The following is a 26,333-nucleotide window of genomic DNA, read 5'->3' as shown; positions in this document are numbered from 1 at the left end:
ACAGGGCCTCCTCCTGACTCCAGCCTTTGAGCATCGCCCTGTCTGCTTTTCCTGGGCAGGCTCGGTCAGGCAGGGCAAGAGGATGGGGCTGTGTGCCCTGGAGCTGTGCTGAAGGGTCAGGGTCGGGAGAGGAGCAGAAAAGTGCAGTTTGCAGTGGGCAATGCCCCTGCACTCCTCCCATCTCTGCCCCTGGATATGACGTTCCAGCGTCACTAATGTTGCTCTTATAAGGCGGCTATGTTCTTGTTACCGAATGGACGATTCGCAGTGGGGGAAATGTTGCCCCTAAGCGGCGGTGGCTCTTACAAGGTGTTGCTGTAAACAAGCGTCTACTGTACTCCTTTTCTCTCCTACTACCCCTGCAGATCTAACCAACTGCAATAGGTTTATTAATTAATTAGCGTGGCTAGCTGAGTCTCCCCTGGAAACCACAGTACTGCTAAGATTGCTTGTGCTTATCGTAACTGTAGAAACGTGGGTTATGATCCTAGCCAAGGAGAGCTCATTTAGATGAATAATGTTATTTTTTAAAATGGTATTTGAAATGATACATGATGTATTAATTTCCCTGCTTCCCTTTTCAGGTGATAGAAGACAACACGGGCGTTCGCAGGGTGGTGGTTACACCCCAGTCTCCAGAGTGTTATCCTCCCAGCTATCCCTCCGCCATCTCTCCAACCCACCATTTACCTCCCTACCTGGCACACCACCCCCATTTCATTCACAATTCTCATACGGCATTCTACCCTCCTGTCACCGGCCCTGGAGACATGCCACCCCAATTTTTCCCACAGCATCATCTTCCCCCTACAATATATGGAGAACAAGGTGAGCAGAAAGAAATCCTTGTGTTTTAGATGTGTATCCAAAGTATTTGCAGTGCTGGGAAAGTGGAGATTTGCAGATGAACTGTACTGTTGGTTTAGTGGTTTCCCCCACATGAACTGAACTCCTTCCTTAATCTACAGAATGGACAAGGTATTGGGGAGTGGATGCACCCAGTCTGAAAGAACTCAAAAACATCACATCCTGAAAACATAGGGTGCAGGATGCAAACCTAATTCCCAACTCAGTTTTGTTATAAGGGCAAAAAAGTACTCCCTCCTATGACTCAAAGTGCTTCTGAGAGTCAAGTTGTTGTATCATCCTGCAGCACTGTGACATAGCGTTTTTTGTCCTGTATTCAAATTTTGCCAACCCTTGTTTGGGAATGGAGGCAGGGGGCCATAGGAAAGGGGGATTAGTTTTGACAAGTCTTATGGCAATCATTGTCGGAAGCTAATAGAAAGTTTCCTCTTGACACTAATGGGTGAAGATGATGCACCTTCCTGACCCTTTGTCATGTTAGAGCTGCAGTGGACTTCTCAGAAATAACAACAAGGGATTTTCTGGTTAATCTGCTTCTTTAAAATGTGCAATAGGTCATTTCAAAAGCACTATCTGGTCCCCAAGGGTAACGTGACCACCCTAATCATTACAGGTTAAGTAAATAATTCAAGTGAAAGGAGTGAAAGCACAATTTATTTCTGTCTGCACTGTGCATTATTATGTCTATTCCACCCTTGAGATCGTCTTTGTGTGGTCTAAAACTGTGTTAAACAAAAAGAAATGAAGTTACTGTACCTACATCAGCAAAACTATTTGAATTGCTTAACATGGCAAATTTCTCTTTGTAGATTCACATTTTTTATTGTATTGCCAAATTATGGAATTTCACAGAATTCATAGAATTTTTCTAAACAACACTATGAAACTGTAAATCAGCTGAATCATCAGAGTGAATTTTGCCTTTGAGAGCTATAGACATGGGTATCTATCTGGTTTATTTTCCCCCTCTCAATTTTATATTGATTATTATATTTAATTTTCTCATCAAGAGTGGAGTATTATCCTGAATTTGATTAGACAAAAGAAAAACTCTACACTCTGTCTCTTTTAGATGTCATTGCCTCATCAGAAACAATATCATAGCCAAAAACATTAGGAACAAATTTTCCAAGTAGCTCAAGAGCTCATATACCTTAACTTGTGTATGTTTCACAGAGAGCTAATACAAAATTGTGGCGTGTCCATCCTGTAAAAAATTACAATATTTTTACAACTGAAAAATCACTGTTTTACTTTGGCATTTTCAGTAGAAACACGTTTCAGAATTTCAACATTGCCCTGAGGCACCACAGCAGTTTAGCCAGAAGGGAGACCAACATGCATCATGGGAGGTGTAGTTCAGCCAGGGACCCTGGCCCACAGGGGAAAATGGTGGCACAGTGCACCCGAACTGACTCCCATGAGGCACTGAAGTAGCTCAGACAGATGCAGATTAATGTTGAACTCATTCAAACTAAATGTTCGTTCTGATTTTCCATGGGGAAAATAGAAATTTTTTGCCAAAACCACCTTTTCCTCTGAAAATGTGGATTTTACAGAAAATTCCCGACCAACTCTAGTTTTTTATACATTAGTTGTCCTAGAAATGTCAGGACATTGTTTAAAAAAAAAAAAAAAAAAAGCTAAATGATACAGCCACAGTTTCTAGGCATGATATATCAGTAGGATAGTATCCAATCAGGTAGGATAGGAACCTTACTGTTCCCTTTTACAAAGGCAAAAGTTGCTTATCTCTAATACAATTGTTTTGCTTAATAGGGAAGCTAATACAAAAGCTCCAGCACATTAGGTAGACATTCGGACTACCAGCTGCTAGAACTGTCGGTAGTAAATATTTCTGTAAGCTGGGGTTACCAATCAGTGGCACAAATTCACAGTGCACAAAAATAGTGTAGATGCCCACTTTGTTGGAGTGGTGTCATGTATGTTTGCAATACTACAAGAATCTAAACTCTGATGGTTACCTGAATGACATCTTGTATTAATGAATATTGATTCACTGTCCCCAACATGTTTCAATGCAAAATGGTTTATACACTAACCAAAATGACAATTAAATTGGATTTTCTTTTCTGAAAAACGCTACTTGTAAATTCTTCCTTATCAGCTCCGTCCTCCAACCCCCAAAATAACATTGATTGCATTTAGTGTACCACATTCTTGGAATACTAAATATAGAAAGCTACTTTATGTTAGCACTTTAATGTGATCATGTTACTAGATAAGGAAAAATAAATGACAAGACACTTCTAAAAGAAAGGAAGTAAAAGAACCAAGCAACTGGAGCAATTCAACAAGTTCTAATTACAGTATGTATGGCAAACTTCAAAAACAAAGGATTAACACTAGAGCTGGGCAGAAAGTTTGCTTTGGAAACCAAAATGCTGGCTCAGTTTGCAAACTGGGGTGATGATTGAATTAATCTAGACTGGGCTTTAACGGAACTTGGGTCTCTTCAGCGTTTTGTATTGAAATAAAGCAAAAGTGTATTTTCATTTTGCTTTGAACTTGAATTTGTTCACACTCCGAGCTCAAAGCACAATCCAAAGGTAATGAACCCTTGTCAGGGAAAAAATGAAAAAAATGTTTGCATAATTTCCTGCAAACGCAAGTGACTAAATTTCACGCAGCCATTCCTGGAAGTTCATATTAACGTTATTTGAAACCTTTATGTATTTTAACTTTTCTTTTTAAGATTTTCCTCCCTAATGGTCCCATTTGCTCATCTCAGCTTCCACATAATGCCTTCACTTGCTGCAGCTACATGCATCAGACATTGTGGGTGGTGGTAGAGAGTATTGCAAAGTCTGGCTGTTCTAGAAAACCTGGAAGGACACAGCCAATAACTGACCTCGAACCCTGTCTACGGCAACACATTTTGGTGAAGCTAGGGCTGTGCAAACCTTGTAGGTTTGGTTGCTGTTAATTTGTGTGGAACCTTTTCTTCAGTTTCAGTCTGCCTGGTTTTAGCTCTTCCTGGGTTTTGCTGTGAGGTCCAATAAGAAGCACAAAGATTCAGAGCAAAACTTCTGCATTTATTTGATTTCCCATGCTAATCAGATTATGTCATGTTTCAGAGTAGCAGCTGTGTTAGTCTGTATCCATAAAAAGAAAAGGAGTACTTGTGGCACCTTAGAGACTAACAAATTTATTAGAGCATAAGCTTTCATGAGCTACAGCTCACTTCGTCGGATGCGTACAGTGGAAAATATAGTGGGGAGATTTTATATACACCGAGAACATGAAACAATGGGTGTTACCATACAGACTGTAACAAGAGTGATCAGGAAAGGTGAGCTATTACCAGCAGGAGAGCGGGGTGGAAGGGAGGAACCTATTGTAGTGATAATCAAGGTGGGCCATTTCCAGCAGTTTACAAGGACAGCAGGAGGGGAAATAAACAAGGGGAAATAGTTTTACTTTGTGTAATGACACATCAACTCCCAGTCTTTATTCAAGCCTAAGTTAACTGTATCCAGTTCGCAAATTAATTCCAATTTAGCAGTCTCTCGTTGAAGTCTGGTTTTGCAGTTTTTTTGTTGAAGAATTTCCACTTTTAGGTCTGTAATCGAGTGACCAAAGAGATTGAAGTGTTCTCCGAAACCTGAAATAATATGTGGGCCGGGTTTATGCAGTGGGTTTGCCAACCTTGCAAATAACCCGTCTGAATCTCAGGTTTGCTGTGAAAACCCATCTTAGGCAAGTTTTTCATAGCTTTATTTAGAGATGGCTGAGGGGTTGATAAGATCTAGGTCAGGATGTTATTCTGTTTCTCAATAATGATGATTTTAGTTTTAAGGTAATGTGGATAAATTCTTGTTATTTCAGAAATTATACCACTATATGGAATGTCCAGCTACATTACCAGGGAAGATCAGTACAGCAAACCACAGCACAAAAAACTCAAAGACAGACAGATTGATCGCCAGAACCGCCTCAACAGCCCTCCTTCATCCATCTACAAAAGCCACCTGGGCAACTGCACAACTGTGTACAATGGTTATGCGAAGAGTCACAATGGAGCAAGCAGTGGAGGAGGAGGTGTGGCGGGAGCACCAGGAGTAAAAAAACTAGAGCGCAGAGCAAGAAGCAGCCCAAAGTCTAACGAGCAAGACTCACATGGTAATCTGAAAGATTATTATTTTTATGTTTTTAAATTCCTCTTTTTTGCACTTTTCAGGCTTGCAAAAATGTGCACTTAAGAGGAAACCATCTCCCTCCTGTCTTTCGTGGGTATCTCCCACTAATAATCCCATTCTTAAAAACATCTTTTTGCGGCATGTGATCTGGGTATCTTTCTGGTTCTGAGTGACTTTGCACTTCACGTAAATCCTTAAAGCACCTCTGAATTGTAAATCAACTCTGCCTTTTGTGTCCCTACACTGCATCTCAGTATGTAAATGTGTTAGATTTAAGAAGTTGATTGGACAATTTAGAACTGTTTCTGCTTGAAGAAATATGCCTCATGGGGAGTGTTATGCAAACCAAAATGGTTGATTTGAAAGAGATTCTAGGACAAAAATGCTTAAACTTGGCAAATTTTTTAAATCCACAAATGACTAAACCTCATCAATCCAGGAGTGCCATCAATCAAGAATGGTTTCTTCAACGATTTATGGAATCTAACTATTGTGACAGGCCAGGACTTGGTCAGGCCAGATGGCTACAGGAGAGTAATAGAAGGCAGATATATTAGCCCCAGGCTAAGTAGGTCCCTTTTCCCTGGGAAAGGTAACAGGGAAGGTTCCAGCACAATCAGGAACCTTCTAGAATCAATTAAGGCAGACTAATCAGGGCACCTGGGTTTAAAAAGGAGCTTACTTCAGTTTGTGGTGCACATGTAAGGAGCTGGGAGCAAGAGGCGCTAGGAGCTGAGAGTGAGAACACAGACTGTTGGAGGACTGAGGAGTACAAGCATTATCAGACACCAGGAGGAAGGTCCTATGGTGAGGATAAAGAAGGTGTTGGGAGGAGGCCATGGGGAAGTAGCCCAGGGAGTTGTAGCTGTCGCACAGCTGTTCCAGGAGGCACTCTAGACAGCTGCATTCCACAGGGCCCTCGGCTGGAACCCGGAGTAGAGGGCGGGCCCGGGTTCCCCCCAAATCCTCCCAACTCCTGGTCAGACACAGGAGGAGTTGACCTGGACTGTGGATTCATGAAAACGGCCAAACTGAGGGCTGCCATGAAGCTCCAAGGCGAGCAAATCCGCCAATAAGCGCAATACCCACCAAAGTAGAGTAGGAACTTTGTCACACTATTCATAGAGTTTAAAGCTAGAAGGGACCATTACATCATCTAGTCTGACTTCCTTATACCACAGGCAATTAAATTTCTCTCAGTTATTCCTGTGTCCAGCCCAGTAACTTTTGTCTAAAGAACAGCATCCAGTCTTGAGATGGAGAATCCGCCATTTCCCAGGTAGTTTGTTCCAGTAGTTAATCACCCTCATTTGTGCCTTATTTTTAATTTGGCTTTGCTTCCATCCATTGGTTCTTGTGTCTGTCTCCACTAGATTAAAGAGCTCTTTAGTGTCTGGTGTTTTCTCTATGTGAAGGTGTCACGGAGTCCCTGGGCGATGCTCTGGAACTGCTCCCCATGAAGTCAGTCAGGACTCTGGGGTAGTCGCCTTTCTGTGAGCAGCCTGTCTTCAGGACACACAGCTCCCACAGCTTCCACCTTCCTGGGTCTGACCTCGGAGCATTCAGCATCCTCTGCCCCTCCGTGCGCTTTCCCCCAGCGAGTCCGCTCAGGCGGGGCTCCTGGGGAAGCCAGAGGGTCCTGCACCCCAACTTTGCAGTCAGACGTGACTCTCAGCCAGCCAGTAAAACAGAAGGTTTATTAGACGACAGGAACATGGTCTAAAACAGAGCTTGCAGGTGCAGAGAACGGGACCCCTCTGCTGGGTCCATTCTGGGGGGCAGTGAGCCAGACAACCACGTCTGCACTTCACTCCATGTCCCAGACAGCCCCAAACTGAAAACCCCTCCAGCCCCTCCTCCTCTGGGCTTTGTTCCTTTCCCGGGCCAGGTGGTCACCTGATTCCTTTGTTCTCCAACCCTTCAGCTCTCACCTTGCAGGGGGGGAAGGGCCCAGGCCATCAGTTGCCAGGAAACAGGGTGTCGGCCATTCTCTGTGTCCAGATCCCTGCACACACCTGCCCTCTAGGGCTCTGCAATGATCATACACCCTTACCCCACCACCTAGATACTTAAGAACTGCATAGGGGAAACTGAGGCACCCCCACACTATTCAGAGGAAACATTAAGAACAGTCCCACTTCGTCACATCTCTCCCCCCTTCGAGATCGAACTGAGCGGGGTCACTTTAGCCGGTGACCTGGGGAAGTTCGAAGCCACCAACGTTCCCATGGATGCCCCAGCATCTCTCCCATTCCTTGGTAGGAGTTACACCAGGCCCTTCCAGTTTCACGCCCTCCCTTAGATCAGGGGTGGTCGATAGCACTCGCAGGCCGCATGTGGGAAGGTTTATGCAGCCCATGCCCTTTGGCCACCCCAAGAATGTCTCCCCATTGACCATCACCTTCTACTCCCACTGGAGGTCCGGGGGGCCTGGCCCCAGGAAACTCCACACAGACATATAGGTTGGGGTCAGGAGTGGGAGCCTGTCCACATCCCCAACCACCTGGCTGACGGAGTCTATGGCCTTGGGACCCAGCAAGGGAGCTAGACACCGGGGCTTTTCCGCAGGGTCCCCTTGGTTCAAATCGCCAGCCTGCTCAAAGGCAGTGAGGTGGGCATCCACACACCCCCCCTCCTTAACCAGGGGCAGCAATTTAGTCTCGAGGTTCCCTGCGGAACTGGCCCCCCGGGATCTATCCCCACTCACCCCGGGGAGGTCCCCTAGGCCTCTCCGCCCCACCACCGCCAGTTCATGCTGCTGCTGCTTCTGCAGCTCTTTCTCGGGCTCTCGCTGTCTCCCACGGTCCTCTTGCTCTCTCAGACTCAGCTGCAATCCCGTCCGTCTTGATCCCCCGATGGGGAACCCGATCATGAAGACCCTCGTCTGGTCGGGGACAGGAGTCTTGGCGATGCCTGGCTCCCGCTTCAGCTGCTCCCAGATCCTGCTATAGCCCCAGTTGGGGTCAGGAATCTGTTCCTTAGAGCGGTCATCCTCCTCCAGCTGCACGATTAACTCTGCTTTGGTGAACTTTCCAATGCTCAACCCTCTCTTTCTGCACAGGGTTACAATGTCCTTCTTAAGGAGACGGTGACAGGCCATCACTCCGCTCCTCCCAAGTTGTTGTGGACTCACAGGCCCGTGTGTTCTCAGCTCCCCACGGTTTCCAGGGAGAACCCCTAGTGTGCCAGCCCTTCTCAAGGTCACCACCTCTTTGCCAGGGTCGAGCTGCAGACTCCTCCGCCCCTGAGACTGCTCACTGCAGTCCCCAGGGGGACCCCATTACTGCACAGTACTTCTCGCTGGTCACACACTCCCAGGGGTTAACCGCCCCCCGAAACCGCTCCTCTCTGAGCCTTCAGCAGGCCTGGTCCTCGGCAATCCCCCTTCGTGTTACTGCTCCCCAGTCACTTACTGCAGGAAGCGCCATCCACGGGGTGCAGTAGATCCCACCGCTGCCACCAGTTGTCACGGAGTCCCTGGGCGATGCTCTGGAACTGCTCCCCATGAAGTCAGTCAGGACTCTGGGGTAGTCGCCTTTCTGTGAGCAGCCTGTCTTCAGGACACACAGCTCCCACAGCTTCCACCTTCCTGGGTCTGACCTCGGAGCATTCAGCATCCTCTGCCCCTCCGTGCGCTTTCCCCCAGCGAGTCCGCTCAGGCGGGGCTCCTGGGGAAGCCAGAGGGTCCTGCACCCCAACTTTGCAGTCAGACGTGACTCTCAGCCAGCCAGTAAAACAGAAGGTTTATTAGACGACAGGAACATGGTCTAAAACAGAGCTTGCAGGTGCAGAGAACGGGACCCCTCTGCTGGGTCCATTCTGGGGGGCAGTGAGCCAGACAACCACGTCTGCACTTCACTCCATGTCCCAGACAGCCCCAAACTGAAAACCCCTCCAGCCCCTCCTCCTCTGGGCTTTGTTCCTTTCCCGGGCCAGGTGGTCACCTGATTCCTTTGTTCTCCAACCCTTCAGCTCTCACCTTGCAGGGGGGGAAGGGCCCAGGCCATCAGTTGCCAGGAAACAGGGTGTCGGCCATTCTCTGTGTCCAGATCCCTGCACACACCTGCCCTCTAGGGCTCTGCAATGATCATACACCCTTACCCCACCACCTAGATACTTAAGAACTGCATAGGGGAAACTGAGGCACCCCCACACTATTCAGAGGAAACATTAAGAACAGTCCCACTTCGTCACATCAGGTTCTTATACACTATAATCAAGCCACCTCTTAATCTTCTTTTTGATAAACTAAACAGACTGAGAGTTTTCAGCCTCTCACTATACAGTGAAATTATTGTTTGAAGGAGAATTGTTCCTTATTTACATGTAATTTAATTTCACATGCAATAAAGCAGTGTTTCCCTAAAACATCCCTGATAGAAATGATCATATGAATATTTTACAGAGTAAAACAGAAATAAGGTAAGGTAGTAAAATAAGAATGTAGGCAAAGGAGTGAGCAAGCACACAATGTGTAAAATACATTTATATTTGCTCCTGTGACTTAAAATGGCTCTTTCCATATATTAATGTAGATTCATAGAATATCAGAGTTGGAAGGGACCTCAGGAGGTCATCTAGTCCAACCCCCTGCTCAAAGCAGGACTAATCCCCAATTTTGCCCCAGAACCCTAAATGGCCCCCTCAAGGATTGAACTCACAACCCTGGGTTTAACAGGCCAATGCTCAAACCACTGAGCTATCCCACCCTCCCAATATAGGGATACAGATATTGGGTAAAATTCTCTGCTGATGTAGCTGTGCCAGTTTATACACCAGCAGAGAATTCGGCCCATAATGTAATGTGTGTGTCACAGGTACTAGACTAGTTGCACTTCTGTCCACCCTCTAGTGTCTTTGAGTGCATCCCTTTAGGTGTCAGGCCTCGTACCTTTACCTGTCTTGCTAGAGGTGGAATTCCACAATTCTCTCACTCTTAGACTGAGCCCTAGCCTACCACACCCTGTGTATCAGCTGTAGTCCCTTATCTTCACTATCTGAGACAAGTGGTGAATATAGTGACCAAACAATCTTCTTAAACCAAGGAATTCTTAGGTTTGTGGTAAGAACAAAACATTTAGAAAAACAGGATTTTAAAATAATTCTCTACACGTCTGTTTTACCTTAAGTCTAACTATCCCCTGATGGTGAGCTAGACAGGCTTAACTTCTTCAGACACTCCAACGGGTGTCTGTGTCTTAGTCTGGGACTCCTGAACAACATTCCGTCTCTTGAGAGAGAGACCCTTTTGCAAATTGCTGTAGTCTTTTTGATCTCTGGTGTGCGCCAGCCTTTCCTGGCAAGGACATTGTCCCTTAACAGGCCTCAAGTGTTTGCACAGAAGTTGCTGATCTTAAGCCATTCACTTTCCTTCCTGCTTGTTTTTCTCTGCTTTTAAACAAGCCCAGTATATTCATACAGTAAACATCCCAGTAGCTTGGTGAAAATACAATATTAAATTATTACAGAGTAGTTCCCATTCCTTCACATTTGCATCTATATTTAGATATTCAGTATACATATCGGACACGGTATGTATAATATATATATATGTACACAGTTGGCCAAGTTTTCGCCTGAGCTACCCCCATGTAAAAGTCGCATGAGATTGCATGGGTGTAACTGAACGGAATTACTATAGTAAAGGAGAGAGAGAGACATGCACACACATCTGTTTCAGCTTTTAAAATTGGGGACAATAGTGTTTTAAGACACTTTAAGCCAGGAAATTTAAAATAGAAGTCCTCATTGGAACAACAAAGTGCAGTGTATGTGCGAGGGGACGTGGTAAAAGCATTAAAGTTCAGCAACAGAGCAAAGGAAAGGAAATAGTCATCTGACGTGTGAGCTGGGAAGGGAGTGTCCAGTGATGCCTGGATCTGTTTTAGTATAGTTGTGGTGGTAGGCTGAAGACATGAAGTAATTCCTGAATGCTGACTAAGCACTGCTGTGTTGCATTATTTTACTACTGTTTAAGGTAATCTCTCAAGGCACAATGTGCCCTGAAAGTCTTTGGGGCACACTGATTTGTTGCTCGCTTTTAGTAGCACCAGTTGGTTATGGCAGACCTGACTACAGGCTGTGTTACATCTGAGTGCACCTAACAGGCCACTTCAACTGCATTTCTGCTAATAAGTTTATAGGGGCATCTGATTGTTAGTAAAGTATTGTGTAAGATTCTGCATTGTTTTGTGTCTGATAGGCTGTAGCAAATGAGGACAACTTATATTTGTGAAAAGACAAGTCAGTATTTAAATATTGGCTCTGTAATAGAACATAGAATTTTGCCACCTTCAACTCCATCTGGACTGTAACGGTGTTAATAGATTCTAATGCTGTTTGGATCCTGAATTTTACAATAACTGTCAATAATCTGATTCTCTTCTGCACGTAGCATGGGTTGCTGGGGCCTTTGGAGAGTATGGCGTGGTCTTTTTGTATCTGATTACCTAATTCCCTGATTATTTTGTTGTTTGTATTGGGATTGTTATAGGTGGGCTTTTTATCTTGTATTGTAGGATTGCGTTAGTGCAAATAAACACTTTGGTATAAATCAAAATAAATAAATAATACCTGCTCGGACAGTCACACAATTTAAGGTCTAGAAATCTCTTACCTTTCTTTGACCTGTGTGTGCCTTTTATCCTAATTATTAGGTTAAGGATGTCTTAGGGCCCTTCTACTTGTCTAATTTTCAGAATGGTGTTTATGGAAGAAACCTCATCTGCAACAGCTCATCTCAGAGGGGCTCAGGCTGCAGGGATAAAAGTAGTAATGAAGACATTCAGGCTTGGACTGGAGCCCAGGCTCTGAAACCCAGGGAGGGTCTTGAACCCTGGGCTCCAGCCCGAGCCTGAAGATATACAGTGAGCCCTGTGACCTGAGTCAATTAACCCGGGCTCTGAGACACGGCATTGTGGCTTTTTCTTTGCAGTGTAGATGTAGCTATTGAGTCTCGAGGGAGATTTACTTGAGGCTAGAGATTTGGATTACGTCTTCCTATTTATTTGTTCCTCCCCACCTACAGTTCTGCCCATCATTCTTTTTTCTCACTGTAAACTTATAGGATTGTCATTACTCACCTCTGATGAGGAAAACAGTGGTACTGTGTGGACAGCAGTGAAACTTATCAAAGAAAGATAATTTCACTGTTGAAGCCATTTGCTGTTCTGTAAAAGCATCATGTGCTCCACAAATGGGAGTCAAATGAAACAGCTTCCAGGACAGGGAAGCAACAGAACAGGAGAGTAAACCCAAAGAAGGGAGTCAGAGCTTGCAGAAGAAAATGTGTGGCGGGGCAGATAAGTTCCTAGTGGGGGACACTCCTGCATTAGGCCAGGCACTTTGTAATCTTATATCCTTTGAATGGCTGTTGTTTGTGCATTATATTGGCAGAATGTGGAAAGATTTTTCTTATGGGTCTTCCAATCGAGGGGCCTAATTTGCACACCATGCTGTTCATAAATTTTCCATTGAAACCAATAGTAGCTCCGTGTGCAGAGTGGCTGCCAGGCTGGCCCCTTAATTTTGTACAGCTGTGTTCAATGAAAATGGAAAAGGAACTTTTTTGTTGCTAGTATTGCAGAATATTGTATCCCATACAAACTTCATGTTACTAGGTTCGCAAAGTGATGGCATGTGCTATAAACCCAACTGATATTGAGTATCTCAAATTGATTACTAGTGTTGCTGACTAGATAGAATATAATTACCACAAAGTACTGAGTTTCCAAGGAAGATCTTCAAGAGGGATGGGAAAATTCCAGCCCTTCCCCACTTCAGCTGCCAACCTTCCTTCCAAAGAAAGCATCTGAGCAGCTAATACAGTACATAGTTCTGATGCTGAATTATTAGCCTGAGAGGAATCTGAGTGTAGGCTTGCACTGGGTGTTGCTAGACTCAGGCATGTAAAAACTATAACAGAAAGGACAAATTGGATGAAAAATAGAAAGAGGGAGAAAGAGAGGAGTAGAGAAGATAATGGGGATACAAATATAATCCCATATCAGATGCATGTATCTCAGTAAAATATAACTCTTTCCTTCCTCTTCATATTCTGCTGTCTATATAACTGGCTCAGCAAATATATGAATTGTGCGTACCTTTTGTGTTCATAAATGTTGCATCATGCTATGCTTAGTGGGAATTAGTTAGGTTTTGTTAGACACGTGTGTTTTACCTAGGGAATAAAAAAGGGAGATTTCTAATGTTTGTTGTCTTGGCATGACCGAGTTCTTCCTCCTACGTGATTTTGTAGCCACGATGAAGTTTATGAAACAGCACACCTGTGCTGTCCTCACAGTAGTTCCCTTTGTTTCTGTGACAGTGTCTAATGTTAATAGGGTCTGGCATGTCAAGGCTGCAGACAAAGGCTTTTCTTTCATTTTTCTTTGGAACGTTTTGCCATGTCCATTGACTGCAACAGATAATTTTAATGTCTATAGTTTAAATTAGAAAACTAAAACAGGTTTTTAGTATCTTGCCAGGGGAGCTATCCTTGAGAAATGAATGGGAGGGCGTCCGTATTCATTTATTCACCACTTTGTCAGGAACAATGCAAAATGGGTTGTTTGTCAAAGAGAATAGGCCTCTCACTATAAACTATGTTTGGACTTGATGTTCTGCTGTTGTACAAGGAATTAGACCTACAATACTGATTCTTGCCAGTGGCCGTTGTGCCTCCTTTTGCTCACAATGTTGAGAAATGGATCTTTCTCTGGATTTTGGACATTTCTCATCTCCTCTTTTATCATGGGGCCTCTCTGCATTACAGTTTTGCCTCTGTGGTTGCTAAGGCCAGGGAGTTCTGCAGGCCGGTACTGCTCCACAGCTGCAGAACATGAGTACAAATGAAATGCCAAGAAAATTAGTGAAGTCAGGGCCATGGAACGTCCACTCTGTCAGCCAAGAAGAGTCTTAAAAGTGGAAAGGGACCAAATGATGGAAAATAACATGGTGTCTTCCATCAAACTGGGAAAAAAATCCTTCTTGGCAGGAGACCAGGTAATTAACATCACTCTCTCTCCTCCCAACCTAATAAAGCAAACAACTCGCTGGCATTTTGAAATTGAGTGGCAAGCTCATTCCCAACTATGGCTGCACTGAAATAAGTCTAAGAATCATCTGGCATTAAGTCCATGGCCCAAATACTGCTTATGGGCAACAAAAGAGGAATAAAAATCAATTCCTCAGAATTAGGAGGAATTTTCCACAGGGAATGTGCTGCTCGTTAGTATGAGCTTTTCAGCCCATGGCAGTGCTTTTTGGGAAGGCCTGGAGCCAAACATGTCACAATACTAATTTATATATTCTGAAAACCTCCAGTGCACTGAACATTTTTCTGTCTAAATGACTTGTCAGGTGCGGTGGCAAGATATGCAGAAAGGTAATCAGAGGGGCCCTGGAATAATTCACAATGAACAGAGCCCCATGTCAGGTTCCATATTTGATATTTGCACAATGCATCCCTCTAATTACAGCTGCTATTTTGTATTTACGTGTATTTCAGCTTGAATTGTTTGCAGATTTATCGATAACTGGTTAAACAACATGATCTCTTTTAGTAGTTAGGATGAGTGTTAAAAGCAACCTAAAACATCGAATCTGATAACTTTATTAGTGTGAACTAACCCAGTACTAAAGCATTAAAATAAAATAAAATGGCCGAAAGTGACAAGTAGCAAAGTTGTTTAAATTGCAAGCTCTTCTTTGTGGATCAAAGCCTATTAACAGTCAGAAGTTTGATTGGCTGACTGCTTCTTCTTCCAAATTTACACATAATCCTGGGGGGAAACTATTAATACCGAAAGGATGAAAAGAATAATTTTGACAGTCTCTTTAGTGACTTAGCAAATGTTTGTAAAAATCTTTGGGATTTCAGGAGACGGACAGGAAGGTACAAATTTGGGCGAGGGAAACCTTTTAAACAGAAGTACTATAAGTAATAGGTTTCCTTGCATGAATTCACAAAACTAGATGTGTGATGTGTCTTATAGAACTTAAAGTTTGGAGGTTAGATCCTCAGTTTGCTTGATGTGTATATGAAATAGTAGCTGGCAGGGTCATTCTGAATATTCAAAGCAATCTGGTAAGCCAGCTTCTGTGATGTGATTTTGGCAGGCATGTTGCTGTCATTTAAACAACAACAGTCTTGTTGCCACACTGGCTGCCAAGGGATGGTGCTTTAGGATCCCTATACATAAGTGGTGCAGAAACTCTCAGGTACTGGATTCTGGTTGTCTCATTTGAGAGCAGAAACAACTCTATTTAACACCAATGCTAGACTATATGGTGTAGAAATCAGTTTCCTCAAGGGAATGGGCTTTTGAAGAACAGTTGTTATGTTCTAAATTGGGAATCCGAGGTTTTCTCTGTTGCTTCTCAGTTCAGATTCTGGGTTGCATGCACTGTGTTTTTACTGACAGACACGTTTAAAGCTTTTGTCTTTTACAGAGCTGAATGCATGCTGTCAGTAGCAGTTTCTCTTAACTTGACACTTTTTAAAGGGTAATTGGAGTGGCTGTTTTATTGGAGAAGCAATGTGGTCTAATGGATTGGGTGCTGGACTGGGCATTAGGAGATATGAGTTCTATTTCTGACTTTGGGTGACTGTTAAAAGCAAAATAAAATGTATGACCTTAAACAAGTAATTTCCCCCTCTTATCCTTGGTCTTTAAATTGTGAACACAGGGACTGTATATCATTATGCATCTGGACACTACTTAAGACAATAGGGTCCCAAACTTGGATGCGGCCTCAAGATGTTACCATAATAATACTAAATAATAAATATATGGAGGAACAAATGCTCTATACCATGCAAGAACAATTTTTGTATTCATACATGATATTCATTGGAAAAAGTGTGATACAAATCACAGGGTCTGTAATTCCCAGACTACAGATGCACTCAATCTTTAAAATGTATATTAAGTGTTCCACTTTTCCACCACAGCACTGAATGAGCACTTTGGAAAACTCGGCCTCGTGTCAATATTTCATTGCTTCCTTCCCATGCTTAGAGAAGTATGGGGCTTTCCAAAGAGCTGATTCAGCTTGCGGGGAGGGGAAGAGGGGTTGGTGGTAGAAGGGATGGCTTCGTGGTGGTAATAATAATATATGTTTTTAAAATAAGAGGAATGGTGTGACAGTGCCCTTGTGGAAAAACCCTATTCTTTGAATGGGAATGAAATCAATAGCTTTCTACAGAAATTGAAGCCCTGATTCAGAAGAGCACTTAAACATGTGCTTAGCTTTATGCACCTTTAAGGCATGAGTAAGTGTGATCTAGAATGGGGATACTTTCCTGAATCTGGGCCCAAATAAGGTTCTGTAGAAACTACTCTAAAATCTCCATAGTATTTAACAGAGAATGATCTTGTTTCTGTGGGTTGATTTTAGAGATTTCATATTGTTCTCTATTGAATTCTATATACTTTTTCTGTAAGGGAGCTTATTAATTATTACAGTAGCACCCAAAATGTACAGAACTATAAAATACATTGTAATTGTGAGTTATGTTTGCTAAAGTAATATCCTATTTGGATATCCATTTTTTCATATTAGTAACTATTGCCTGAACAGTGTTATCTATTATTTTTACAGTGCCATTATTTTGCTTGATGCTTTGAAGAAAAATAAGACTCAATCCTTGCCCAAAAAGGTTTAAATCAATGTGGTGGAGCCCACAAAAATGGCAACAGAGCTTGTGGGAGATGAGTAGTGAGGTGGGATGAGAAAGGAGGTGCTGCTAATGGGAGCATCGTTTCTTATGGAAAACACACTGTTGTTTAAGCATATTTCTTATATATGTTAGAATGTTTTTAAATGCATATAACAAATAATTATCTCTCCTTTTTTTACCCAGCGAGATGGTGTTGCTTGAACTAAAATGTTGACTAAAATACAGCATTAAGTTATTTTGATGATTATGTATCTTGTGAGAAAGGACAGATCTAAGTTAAGAATTACATACATAGTTCGTGCCTGGAGATTTCTGAATGCATGGCTTATACTTACTTCTTTTGAGCCAGATTCTCTGGATTTGTTGAAAAGCTGTAGCACCCAGAGAACGCACAGTGCCGGGTTTCACAGGTCAGATATACGCTATCACTAGGTTACAGCTTAAAATGGTTGAAATATGGTCATGCAGCGTAGGTGCCAGAAGATCTTGCTTTTATAGTCATGTGAAAATCTGTTGTTTAAGCCCATCAAACTAATTATTTATGACCTTTGTTAAACACCTCAGGATATACTGCTATTCATAATTACTGGTATGTTCAAAATCTGCCAGTGCTTCTTTTAAAAACTCCTATTTAAGGCTGGCTCTGTGGCCAAGCTTCATGATGCTATCGTCTCTGTATTTCCCAGCTAGCAGAGAGATGACAATTTCGGTTTAGGCACATGAGTGAGTTACTGACTGCTACAGTAGATTTTCTTCCCAGCCTCTTATGACTAGCAGGTTCCAGTGGGGGCAGAATTGCGTCCTTAAGGTGGAAGTTGTTGAGGTCAGTAACAGAGAATGGTGCATTTGCTGGAAAGTTGTGAGATGTGCTTTAAAGGTAGGAGTGACCCTGGGAGGGTGAGGGATGTGGAGAGGAAGAAGGAAAATTGATTGATTTTAATATGAACAAACTGCTGAAAGTGCAACAAATCCTTCTGAGCACTGGAGATAGCTTGAGTACTGCCTTGCATGGACCTGGCACTCTTAGGCATATGCTCTAGGGATTCTGTTTTTTAAATCATAATTATAAATTTTTAAAGAACTGTCTTAAATAATCTTTTTTATTTTTTTTTAATGGCAAGGTTCCATTACAGAGGAGCAGTCAGTGGAATTCCTGTCCCGTTCACATTGTCCTCTGTAAATTACAGCCTGTGTCACTTCCTGTTCAGAAACGCCATGGTTTCCTTCTTGGTCATGTAGGGCAACGGCCTAATAGGCTATGAGGTTTTGCATGTGTGGTTATAGACAGTGTGGGAAGATAGGTTGGCTTTGAGTAGTTTTATAATGCTTATGTTTATTTCATTGCTCAAACTGATGTAATTATAATACATGTAAACCCATAAAAACAGATTTTTCCCTGCAACTTTAAGATACTGAAGTAGCCAAAAATAAAGCTAGAAACAAGAAATGGAATCCCTACATATGTCCTCATCCAAGAATAGGGAGGAAACTGGAAATGGGATGGCAGAATAAATTAAGAAACCCATTGTGGGGGTCGGGAGGTAACTTCATAAGTTTGAGATGGTTTAAAATATACTTGGTTTGCAGAAGCTATTGTGTGTACAGTTCTGTTCCTAGCATCTTGTCATGCTGTTTCCTATTTAGACATATCAGGCAAGCAGTCATGGCTCTAACAGCTGCCGAGGGAATGATGAATGCAGCCACAGGATTACTGGGGAGTGTGCTTTACTAGCTCTGTCTCTGTCTCATTTTTGCAAGCAGGTGGTCTCTTGTAAGTGGCACTGACATGCTCTAATGCAGAGGGTGGAGAACAAAGAGAGAGGGGAAGATTAGAAGATGATTTAGTAGTTAAAAGAATAGCTGAAGATAGATCAAAGAGCTTTCTGTACCATCATTATACGTATACACATACATACCATTGATAAAATATGTTCATGTCTAATCCTAGGTTTCAGTCATTTGTTAAATGATAGGGAGTAATATTCACATTTGTCTGTCCACCTCAGCAACTGCTAGTTACTTAAGTATCTATGCAAAACAGGCGCTTCTGACAATGTTACCCTTCAGTCTAGTGACTTAGAATTCTGAGTTCTATTTTCCAAAGTAGGCACTTAAGAGCCCAAGTCTCACTGGAAGTCAACGGGACATTAGGCTCCAAAGTGCCGAAAGGCCATATTTTAAAGGGTGTTTAGGCACCCTAAAGATGCAGATAGGCACCTAGTGGGATTTTCAGAAGCACCTGGGCACCTAACTTGCATGGATTTCAAAGGGCATTAGATGCCCAGGTGCTTTTGAAAATCCCAGTAGGTGCCTAGCTGCATCTTTAGGTGCCTAAATACCTTTAGAAACCTGGCCCTAAGTCACTTTTGAAAATGGGACTTACTTGTAAGTCATGTCAGTGCTTTTGAAAATTTTACCCTACAATCTAAAAAAACTATTTAACAGCATGGGCCAAATTGTTGGAAGCTTCAACTCAAACCTCAGAAATCAAAGGAATGATTTTTTTCCCCATGACCAATAGTTGCAAACTTGGGTTTGTGCATGTAAAAACCTAGGCATATGTTGACTTGCACATACAAATATAGCATAGCATGTGCAAACAGCCATGTTTTTTTCACACTTAGCCTGATGATTATTAAAAAGGAAAAAAACCCTGCACATACAGAAACTGTTCTCTGTGAAATTGTGCTCCCAGATTTAAAGCTTGCATTTGAAAATGTGGCCCAATGTGTTTTTTCCACAAACATAAAGAATTGGTTTAATGACTTTAGGTCAAACTTTATTTAGCATTAAAATAAATATCTATCTGCTGCCTAACATATCCTTAGAAAATATTTCCGGAAGCTATGCTTTCATTTATGGTAGCTAATAAATAATCTTTAAGTCTATTACAGCAGGCCAATTGAAGTAGGTGATAAAGTTGGGTGCAGAACTAGCTGAGTCACTCTAGCTCAAAGAAGAAAAATGAATTTTCTTGTAGTATGTTATTTAATGCAATAACCTAGAATGGTATGCATCTGTGGACCTGTGAAATGATTGTCTGATTAACAAGATAGGTACAATAGCTGGTAAGACTAATTAACATGGAGAGACAATACATGTGAAAAAACAAAATTTGAAATCAAGAATATTACAAGATAGCTAAGATTATATGTAAAATATTTTTGTCACAACCTGGCGTGGTATCGCACTGTATGCACACCAGTCTCCTGCAAGTGGACCCAGCAGCCGGGCCCCATATACTTCTTAGCCCACTAGGTATGGATAGAGTCAAATCACTCTTTCTGTCTCTAGGGTTCCTAGGGCACACTGAGGCTCAAACCTCTCATCTGAGTCCGTCTTTGGGGTGTGCGACTCCACAATCTAGCTGACCTAGTCCCTGAAAACAGTGCTTCCAATTCCCCCTCTTCCCCTGTCATTAACACCTGCTCCCTCAAAGTTCCACATGGCTGTGGGGACTCTGGCTTCTAATGTAACCCCTTTGGGGACGATAAGGCAGGGAAGCAAAGAACACAAGCTTGGCTAAGGCATTTCTTAACCACAGTCACTTTACTTGTAAAAAGCCCTAGAAAGGTACAGATCTATGCAAAATAAGTAAAGTCCTGACACACAACACTCACACCCTCCCGTAGACTGATCTCACCTCTCCTCTGAGTCTGAGGTTTATTTGTCAGTATTTCAGTCTAGGCAGAATGCCTTCTATCTCTCCAGGCATTCTGACTTACATATGGTGATAGTCTGCTCCCCTGCTCAGAGAAGCACCCCCACTTAAACACAGACTCCTTTCTTTTCCCATGTGTCCAAGCTGAGAAGCTGCAGGTCCAGCAGCCATGCAGGCACCTCTGTGTAGAAGATCCATTGTTCCATGGAGTTGAGCCAGCAGTTGAGAGACAATTAAAGTTGATGGCTCCAGATTGTTCTGTGATTGTTCTTCGGTGAGGTGTCAAGTACATTTCCTGGTCAGGGCGGCTATCTGAAATGCAATCCAATAGTCTTACCTTTGGCAAGGCGATGTCTTCAGCACCCCATACAAAATGGACGTCCTATTGCAAAATGGAGGCTACGATACAAAATGGAGTTCACAATTTGATACAGACATACTTGTCTCTGTTACAACTTTAAAATGCTGAGCTGTCATCTTTACAAATGGTTAGGCCTCATAAATCTGTTCTTCTTTTAAAAATAAATCTTTATTACACTCACAAATGTCTCTAGAGCTTGTGAAAGTGAGGGAAATGAAGTACTGACTTGAGGTAGAGGTAACACAGTGCAGGCAGATATCCTCCAATGCCTCTCACTCCTGATCTTGTCAAACTGTTGCTATTCCAGCCCTGAACTTGAACTTCACAATTATGTTGAATTTAGCAAGAATCTGTGGTGGTTTTGTGGTGTGTCCAGAAGGAGGCAAATACGTTATTATTTGTATTACTGTAGCACCTAGGAGCCCTAGTCATGCTATTACTGTAGCACCTAGGACCCCATTGCGCTAGGTGCTGTACAAACAATGAACAAAAACGCAGCTCTGCCCCAGTGGGCTTGCCATCTAAGCATAAGACGAGACAACAGATGGATAGAGACAGAAGGTGTTGTACAAGTAAACAATGAAAGAATATTGCTCAGCATGTGGGCAGTGGTATGGTCTTAATATTAGATGCATTCATGGACTTGTACACATGATCACATGATCTAGTCTTCTTTACCACTTTAAGCTTAATGACTAGTAGGGTTCATAAGAAACCCTAACAATGTTTTTTGAGTAGAATGAATTTAAGGAAAGTTAGGGAAGCCAAGTTCTCCTTATAAAAATATTCCAGAGCTTAAAGAAAGATGAGTTCCTCCAGTTAATTGTTTACCATTTGATCACTGAGGCAAGCACCTTGAAATAGTAATAATTATGTTCACTTGGCCAAGGACTATAAGAACAGTACCTCAGTAGTGGCAATGTAAAAATGCTGTGTGTTCAGAACACGTCATAAACGATGTTTCTTCTGTTAGTTCATCAATGCCTCTGGCGAATTTGCAACTCTTTAGTTCATTCAGTGTATTTGCTTCTATAACATAGGGAGACAGAGCAGATTTGTCTCCTGAAGACAAACTGTCAAAGCCGACAGTAGACTTTATTAATATTGAAAAAAACACCCTGTGAAGATTTAAATAGATTTGTCATTGTATGCGAATTTCAATATTCCGCTGAGCAGTGAAACACAACCTTTACTCCAAATATAGAAGTAACATGCTGAAACTTGAGTGTATAGATTAGTGTTGAGTATGAAATATGGAGCGATATTTCTAGTCAATCCACCCTCCTTCACAGATCTCTACTAAGAACAGTATCTGGATGAACCAGTCAATTTTTTATCTACTTAAAAGATATTTCAGAAAAATTGGAAATATAAATTCATTTTTTGTAATTAGGTTTAGTAAGAGTGAGAGGAAGGATGACCTCATGATTAGGGCACTAACCTAGGACGTGGGACACCTACGTTCTATTCTCTGCTCCACTATAGACTTGTGCAAGTCATTTAGGCCTTGTCTACCCTTAAAATTTATACTGACATACCTATGGCTGTCGGGGATGTGGAAAAAGCCACACCTGTTAGGAACATAGCTCTGCTGTTGGCTTAGCTAACATTGTTTGGGGAGATACTATGGCTACCATGTCAGAAAAACACCTTCTGTCAGCATATGCTGTGTCTACACTATATGCTTTGTAGTTCATAAGTAACCTTAGTCTGTCTATGCCTGAGGATAAATACATTTACGATTATAAAGCACTCAGATACTACAGTGATAAGGACAAAAGAAGTACCTAAAATAGACAGATGCAAATAAATGGATCAAGAATAGTGAGAAGTGTTCATCTGTGAATGTGAAAAGCTTAATTAATCTCAGGGACTTGTTCCGCCTTTGTTTTTGTATTTTCTCTTACCTTGAATAAACTGCATGTGCTATGATTTTTGGGTCACCTTGACTTCAGGCATATTTAGGTGTAAGCAGGGAGAAGTTGTCCTTCTTTCTGTCTTCAACTATAGCTGCAGTATTAATATATTCCACATGTTGTTCTTTATCTAATGTAGATCCTGATCCTGCATATGCATTGATAGACACCTATTGACTTCAGTGAGGCCCTGTGCAGGCTTAAAGGCTCTTTTGGGTTCAGTTGAAAGATTGGGGTCTTATTCTGCAGTACATAATCATAGGGAAGTCAGTGAGGCTATTCCTGGGAGTAAGTGCTTGCTCAGTGTGAGTGAGGATTGCAGAATTGGGCCGTTAGCATCATCATCTTCTTTTTTTTTAAATAGCTCTCACATTTATATGGAGCTTGGCATTTTTCATTTTCTAACTTGGCTGTTTTCTACATGTTAAATTTTTTTTATCTTCTATTGCTGCTTTTATATTTTCTTTAAAATATGTACTGAGACTGTATGTATCCATATTGTACGGAACAAAACAAATATTAACCTTTTTGTTAAAAGATGTGTTGTACCTCTCCTATGCCATGAACATGCAGTCTTGTGTACCAAAGTCAGCTGTATCCACTCAGATACTTTAGTAAAGCAAAGCCAATAACACTCATATATATTAGCCACTTGAGTGAGCTCATATAGCCCCATAAATGTATTAGAAACATATTGACATTTCAAGCAAAGTGCACTCTCAAGTTCATGTCAAAGTTTACATGCATGCAAAAAATTATGAAAACCAGACTAAATTTATGTCTTTGCTTCAGCAAAGAGAACTGTTAAGATGTTTTTCAGATACAGCTGATAAAGATGCTTTGCTGGGGAACAAATGTTCGGAGAACTCACGTAGCACTCCTTCCCCTCTGCTTACTGGAAGCCCATTTCTAAAATAGGCTTCTGCAGAGAAAATGAAAAGGGGTAAAGGAGGCATATCACAAACCAAGCAGGGGACTGGCCAGAGGGCCCATTCACAGTGCTGAGCTGTGTAGTCTGTCTCTTGTTTCATGCAACTCCAGACCCAGGAATTTCTGACATTGGCTATCTACATGGCACCCACCCTACATTGGCCTAACAAAGCACCTTGTCACTGAGGATTCTTTTCCTTAGGCCCACTGTGGTGCAAAACAATTTCAAGGGAATATCGGCATTTTAAGGTTTGCATGCTTGTTCAGGATTGGGACCGTGGAGAGAATTTCATACAGTACCCGTAGTTCAGGGACAAAACCATAGTTATTTAGAATTTTAAATGAAATCAGAATTTCATCAGCTTTTGAACTTGCAACCTTCTGTACCAAATCCTGCACTTTACTACTGCACTAGGCTATAATGTCTTTAACACCCAAGCCTTGCGAACATTTAGTTTCAAAACTAACCATCCTGCAAAACTCAGCTAGTTTCAGGCTGAACATAAACAAGCAGAACTACAGAGTCCAATGTTTTTATAGTTTCTTTGAAATTGTAGTTGAAAATCTAAATAAAACCCTTTATTATCTGTGCATAGAAACAAAATTTTGGAGACTTAATTTCATGCTTCAGTTTGGTTTTGTAACAAAATTTTTGTGACAGTCCTTCACATTGAAAGGTCTTTCTGGATCCCACAAAAGCTAACGTGAACAAAGCTACAGGCAACAGAGCAGAATAAACAAAACCAATTGGTTTCATTTTGAATTTTAGTTTAATCATACACAGTCTATGTTCTTTGTGCCTAAATCTATGCAAACTGTCAAAGCTTGATGAAACTGATTGAAACTGAAACCTCATGACTCTGCATAACAGCAGTGGGCCAAATTTCTGATCTCCTAATCACACATCTCATTGACTTTATTGGTTCCTTGGGCATAAGTAAGAAAAGAATTTGGCCCCCTGGGAACCTGCTGAAAGTTCACATTGTGAGTTTGTTAGATATAAACTCTGCAGTATATTTCTGATACAGAAACTCCAGAATAACAAATGGGGTCCAGCACTGAATTTAAGCCCAAGCCAGAGCCTTGTCAGAGTCCGTGGAGGTTTACATTTGATTTCTCAGTTAGAGAGAGAGGTTAGACTAGCAAAGTGTAGATCTGGATTGTGGGATTCAGATCCAGTGTTCTCATTTGTCCCTATTTCTAACTGCATAACACATTTTTTACTAAAAAGAAAAGGAGTACTTGTGGCACCTTAGAGACTAACCAATTTGTTTGAGCATGAGCTTTCGTGAGCTACAGCTCACTTCATCAGATGCATCCGATGAAGTGAGCTGTAGCTCACGAAAGCTCATGCTCAAATAAATTGGTTAGTCTCTAAGGTGCCACAAGTACTCCTTTTCTTTTTGCGAATACAGACTAACACAGCTGTTACTCTGAAACCTGACATTTTTTACTGTGACTAGAATTTTTTTTTTTTTACAGGGCTGTTCTTCACATTCCTGATAAAGCCCTGTGGACTCTTTTTTATTATTTTCCTTCATCTACTTTCATCCCTGCTCTTGGCTTGTATTGCTACCATCATCTTTCTGGGGAGGAAGACTGGATAGGATGGCTTTTGAGGTCTATGACCACTGTCCCACAGTTTATCAGAAAGGCAGCTGCTGAAGGATGTTAGGGACACCTCCCCTCCCCAAATGCTATTTAGACACTGCTGCAACTGACAATTGAATCCAGATCTCTAACAGGTCAGTGGAAAGCACTACTACACTGCTTCCCCTGTGTGTGGAACTTAAACTATTTCTAGACACTAGACCAACAAAAGAAATTGTCAAACACTTCTCCATCCTGTTTTAATATTGATTTACCAGAAATCCCTATGCTGGGAGAAGAAAGCCAAGCAAAGGTCTCAAAATTTCAGACCAAAATAAACAGTATATTGTAATATATTTAGCACATGATCATGCAGACTATAGAAAATTATATACAGAGGAGGGGGGAAATGCTTTCCCTGGCTGGGAGGATCTGGAACATTGAGAGCCAGGGGAATGAGTATTTAGAGGGAGGAAACTTCTCTGCCTTCCTCACTATGTATTTAAAAAACAAAGCAAAACTCAAACAAACAAACAAACAAAAAAAACCCCACTACTGAGTCTAACAATCAGAAGTAAAATTTTAAAAGATGTTTCAAAACTTTTGACTGGGGTTTTTAAAGGTGCCCAGATCCCATGAATGTCAATAGAATGTGAGCTCCTAACTCTCTTAGGCTCCTTTGAAAATCCTAGCTTTAAAGTTTCCCTTCTGAAGCAGAGTGGAAATTGATGTCCAAGGTTTCTGTAACCTGGTGTGTCTTATCTGAGATGCCAGTGTGAATGAATAAAAGTTTTGTAATCTGCTGTCTTTATGCACTGAGTGGTACTTCCGTAAGGTTTCTGAGATTCTTCTCTCACTTTGACTTGGTCTCCACTTACAAATTAGATTGACCTAGCTATGTCGCTCAGGGCTGTGAAAAAATTTGTGCCCAGAATGACGTAGCTAGATTGACTTAATGGTTACTATAGACTCAGCTCTTCCATTGACCTAGCTTCCGCTTCTCAGAGAGATGGATTAACTACATCAATGGAAAAACCCCTTCTGTGGATATAGAAGCATCTACACAACCTCAACTCTACAGCTGAGTTGCTGTAGCACTTGTAGTGTAGACAAAGGCTTGGCATTGCGTTGAACCAAATGGCTTCAGCTTTCTATTAAATGAGCA

At 42.0% G+C, this 26,333-nt stretch overlaps 1 protein-coding gene across 1 annotated transcript in view; it reads left to right on the top strand.

The window, feature by feature from the left end:
• FNDC3B (fibronectin type III domain containing 3B) overlaps positions 1-26,333 on the top strand; it is a 366,117-nt gene that overhangs the window by 191,052 nt on the left and 148,732 nt on the right. Inside the window, exons 5-6 of the mRNA XM_048864394.2 lie at positions 585-828; positions 4,717-5,010. Coding sequence (XP_048720351.2) covers positions 585-828; positions 4,717-5,010 — 538 coding nt within the window. The remainder of the gene's footprint in view (positions 1-584; positions 829-4,716; positions 5,011-26,333) is intronic.

The sequence above is a fragment of the Caretta caretta genome, chromosome 9 (assembly GCF_965140235.1).
Source record: "Caretta caretta isolate rCarCar2 chromosome 9, rCarCar1.hap1, whole genome shotgun sequence".
Lineage (NCBI taxonomy): Eukaryota > Metazoa > Chordata > Testudines > Cheloniidae > Caretta > Caretta caretta.
This window is presented reverse-complemented; position numbering and strand designations above follow the sequence as displayed.